Source organism: Chaetura pelagica, unplaced genomic scaffold (genome assembly GCF_000747805.2).
Source record: "Chaetura pelagica isolate M959 unplaced genomic scaffold, ChaPel_1.0 scaffold8, whole genome shotgun sequence".
NCBI classification, from domain to species: Eukaryota; Metazoa; Chordata; class Aves; order Apodiformes; family Apodidae; genus Chaetura; species Chaetura pelagica.
In genome coordinates this window covers 3224874-3225961 of record NW_009954544.1, presented here as the reverse complement: position 1 = coordinate 3225961, position 1088 = coordinate 3224874, and the positions used below count along the sequence as shown (strand labels likewise).

The following is a 1088-nucleotide window of genomic DNA, read 5'->3' as shown; positions in this document are numbered from 1 at the left end:
CCTGGGGCGCAGATGTCCTCCTTGCCCTGCCTGGCCCCCGTGAGGCCAGGGGGCTGGTGCTGGGGCAGAGGGGAGTGGGAGAGGGCAGGGTCTGCCAGTGACCCACCTTGTAGTAGATGTTCTTGCCTGGTGGTGCACAGCCTGTGGCCAGGATGTGATCGTAGTTGCGGTGGTCGATGACCAGGACACCCCCTGGCCGCCCCAACCACCATGCTGGCAATGTTCCTCAGGGCCAGCTTGTGGTCGCTCTGGTCCCCTAGGGATCCAGGCACTAGGGATCTGATCCCCTAGGGATCCCCCCATGGCACAGCCCAAGAGGCCTCATCTTGCCCATATGCACACAAACAGCTTGCCCCCCTTCCCCCTCCGCCCCACCACTCCCCCTTCGTCTAAGCTTTGAAAACCCACAGCTCCACCCATGGTATCAGCTTAGGCATGTTCTCAGCCTCACTGGGGCAGGGCATGCCACACGGGAAGCCCACTGCCCCACCTGTGGCACAAGTCTGGGGGGGTGTGTCTAGCCTTACTAGAGCTGGACACAGATGCACACAGCTCCACCCCCACGGGACCCAAAGGCCCCGCTCATCCCATGAACTGGGCATGTTTTCAGCCTCCTGGGAGACACTCCATGACACAGCAAGTCCACCGTGCACAATTCACTGCCCCACTTCGGGAATGAGTTTAGGGCACATTCTTGGCCTGCTGGGAGATGCTGTGCACACATGCATACGTACCACTCCCCCCCCCGGTCCAGCCACCTCCACCACCTCACCTTTGAAGTCAGGCAGGTGTGCAAAGGAGTTGCCCAGGCAAATGACTGCATCAAACCCGTCCCCTGGCTTCTCCAGATCCTTTTCCAGTGTGAGCCAATTCGCCTCCTCGATGACTGCAGGAGAGGGGGAGTGGGTGAGGGCAGGGACACCCCACCTGCCCAGCAGCCTCCCCTGCATGCAAGCCCCCACCTCAGCACCACCCAGCTCCTCCTTGGCCCCTGGAGATGCTGGACCGGGGCCAGCAGGTGAGGGCCATGGCCTGGGCTTGCTAAGGAGCTGGCACTGGCAGGTCCCTGCAGCAGGGCCAGCAGCACC

General features: G+C 62.4%; 1 protein-coding gene across 1 annotated transcript in view; it reads right to left on the bottom strand.

The window, feature by feature from the left end:
- Positions 1 to 950, bottom strand: part of GNMT (glycine N-methyltransferase) — a 4416-nt gene extending 3466 nt beyond the window's left edge. The window contains exon 1 of the mRNA XM_010005016.1: positions 773 to 950. Within this exon, the coding sequence (XP_010003318.1) occupies positions 773 to 950 (178 nt within the window). The remainder of the gene's footprint in view (positions 1 to 772) is intronic.
- Positions 951 to 1088: the final 138 nt, after the last annotated feature.